The sequence below is a fragment of the Canis aureus genome, chromosome 19 (assembly GCF_053574225.1).
Source record: "Canis aureus isolate CA01 chromosome 19, VMU_Caureus_v.1.0, whole genome shotgun sequence".
In the NCBI taxonomy this organism is placed as follows: Eukaryota; Metazoa; Chordata; class Mammalia; order Carnivora; family Canidae; genus Canis; species Canis aureus.
In genome coordinates this window covers 47,600,902-47,603,047 of record NC_135629.1, presented here as the reverse complement: position 1 = coordinate 47,603,047, position 2,146 = coordinate 47,600,902, and the positions used below count along the sequence as shown (strand labels likewise).

The 2,146-nt window shown below is 46.0% G+C and overlaps 1 protein-coding gene across 1 annotated transcript; it reads left to right on the top strand.

Moving 5' to 3' along the window:
- Nucleotides 1–1,201: 1,201 nt before the first annotated feature.
- LOC144289304 (olfactory receptor 2Z1-like) lies at nucleotides 1,202–2,146 on the top strand. Its single transcript, XM_077857465.1, has one exon. It carries the CDS (start codon nucleotides 1,202–1,204, stop codon nucleotides 2,144–2,146), a length of 945 nt encoding a protein of 314 aa, XP_077713591.1.

The following is a 2,146-nucleotide window of genomic DNA, read 5'->3' as shown; positions in this document are numbered from 1 at the left end:
GTCTCAGACTTGGCACTGTTGAAATTTGGGACCAGACAATTATTTCTGGTGGGACCATCCTGTGCATTATAAGATATTTGGTAGCAATCCTGATCTCTACTCACTAGATCCACTAGCACCCGCAGTCATGACAACCAAAAATATCTCCAGACATTGCCAATGTCCAGGGAAATAGGGCATAATCACCTCTGGTCGAGAACCACCAACTTAGGGTAAGAACAGAGAAATTGTCATTTCAGGAGAGCATGACTGAGAATAAACTTGAATTGATTAGGTTTTGCCATGCAAGTTGACAAGAGTTAAAATGTTGAATAACATCAACAAAAAGGGCTAATATTGCATAGTCTTACTATATACCAGACACTGAGCTAAGCATCAGGCATAAATTATCCTACTATAGGTGAACCATGCTACCCAGCTGAATTTTTTTAATGTATGTATTTCCTCTACAACGTGAATAATAGTTGTGAACTTAAATCAAGAAATTGCCATATAAAAAAAAAGAAATTGCCATATGGTTGTCACTGAGTTGAGCTGTTTAATTCATTATCTCATTTAATACTCACAGCTACTCCTACAAGTTGTTATTTATCCCTATAGACATATGGATAAACTGACCCCCAGAAAGATCAAATAACTTGTTCAAAGTCACAAGGTGGGGAAACAGCTGTGTTGGTATTCAAAGTTGGCTATAATCCAGAGTATATCCCCTTAACCATATGCCAATCAATCCACATACCTCATATTCCTTCTCCAGCCTCATCATCCCTTCTTCTCTGGCAAGGTCGGCCTACTTGATATTTAATCTCTTTGGAATGAATACCACCTCTGCTTTGGCCCCAGAGTGTCTGGGATGGGGTATATTCCAATATTTCACTGGGACTGACTTGTACTCCATAGTTTGAGGAAAGGGAGTTCAACTGCAAGTGTTGGTGGATAGTGCATGCCTGGAGGGCGAAGGCAAGAACTTGCTGTTCCCCACCTTCTGACACTGAATCAGTGATGGGTTGTTGTTGTTGTTGTTGTTGTTGTTGTTGTTGTTGTTTTCCTACAGAGACTGAATGTACTCATCATCCTTCTGGAGACTCCAAGGGACCACTACCCAAACAATTCTACTCGGCATGTAAGACAAGACTACTATTCACTGAGTCTCCTTCCAAATATCCTGTTGTTCCTACAGATGAGCGATGCTTCCTGGAAGATGAGGGAATCAAATCAGTCAGTGACCTCAGACTTCACCCTCATGGTGCTCTTCAGCCACTCAGGGCCACATGTGGTTCTATTCTTCCTTGTGACTGTCATATTCACTATGGGCCTTCTGGGCAATGCCATCCTGCTCTTCCTGATCCATACAGACTCCAGGCTCCACACACCCATGTACTTCCTGCTCAGTCAACTCTCCCTATTGGATGTTGGCTTTCCCTTGGTCACCATCCCCAAGATGGCAGCTGACTTCCTGCAGGGAGAGGGCTCCATCTCCTTTGGAGATTGTGCAGCTCAGATGTTCTTCCTGATGCTACTGGGTGTCTCTGAGGGTGTCCTACTATCCCTTATGTCTTACGACCGCTATGTTGCTGTGTGTCACCCCCTGCATTATCTTGTGTTCATGAGGCGTCAGGTCTGTCTGCTCATGGTGGGCACCTCCTGGTTGTCAGGTGTGCTTGTGGCCTCCATCCAGACCTCCATCACCCTGCACTTCCCCTACTGTGCCTCACACACTGTGGATCACTTCTTCTGTGAGTTGCCTGCTCTGTTGAAGCTCTCTTGTGCAGACACCTCTGCTTATGAGCTGTCGCTATCCATCTCAGGGGTGCTGATCCTGCTACTGCCCCTGTCACTCATCACCACCTCTTACAGCCATGTGTTGAGGGCTGTTCTCCGCATGCAGTCTGCCGAGGCCCGACACAAGGCCTTCACCACCTGCTCCTCGCACATCACTGTGGTGGGGCTCTTTTATGGGGCAGCCATATTCATGTACATGGTTCCAGGTACCTACCACAGCCCACAACAGGACAATGTGGTCTCCCTCTTCTACAGCCTTGTCACCCCCACACTGAACCCCCTCATCTATAGCCTCAGAAACCGAGAAGTTCGAATGGCTTTGGTCAAAGTCATTGGCAGAACTGGCTTTAAGTCAAAGAGATGA

Coding starts and splice junctions, on each gene's coding strand:
- LOC144289304 (XM_077857465.1), top strand. CDS start 1,202: ATGAGGGAATCAAATCAGTCAGTGACCTCAGACTTCACCCTCATGGTG.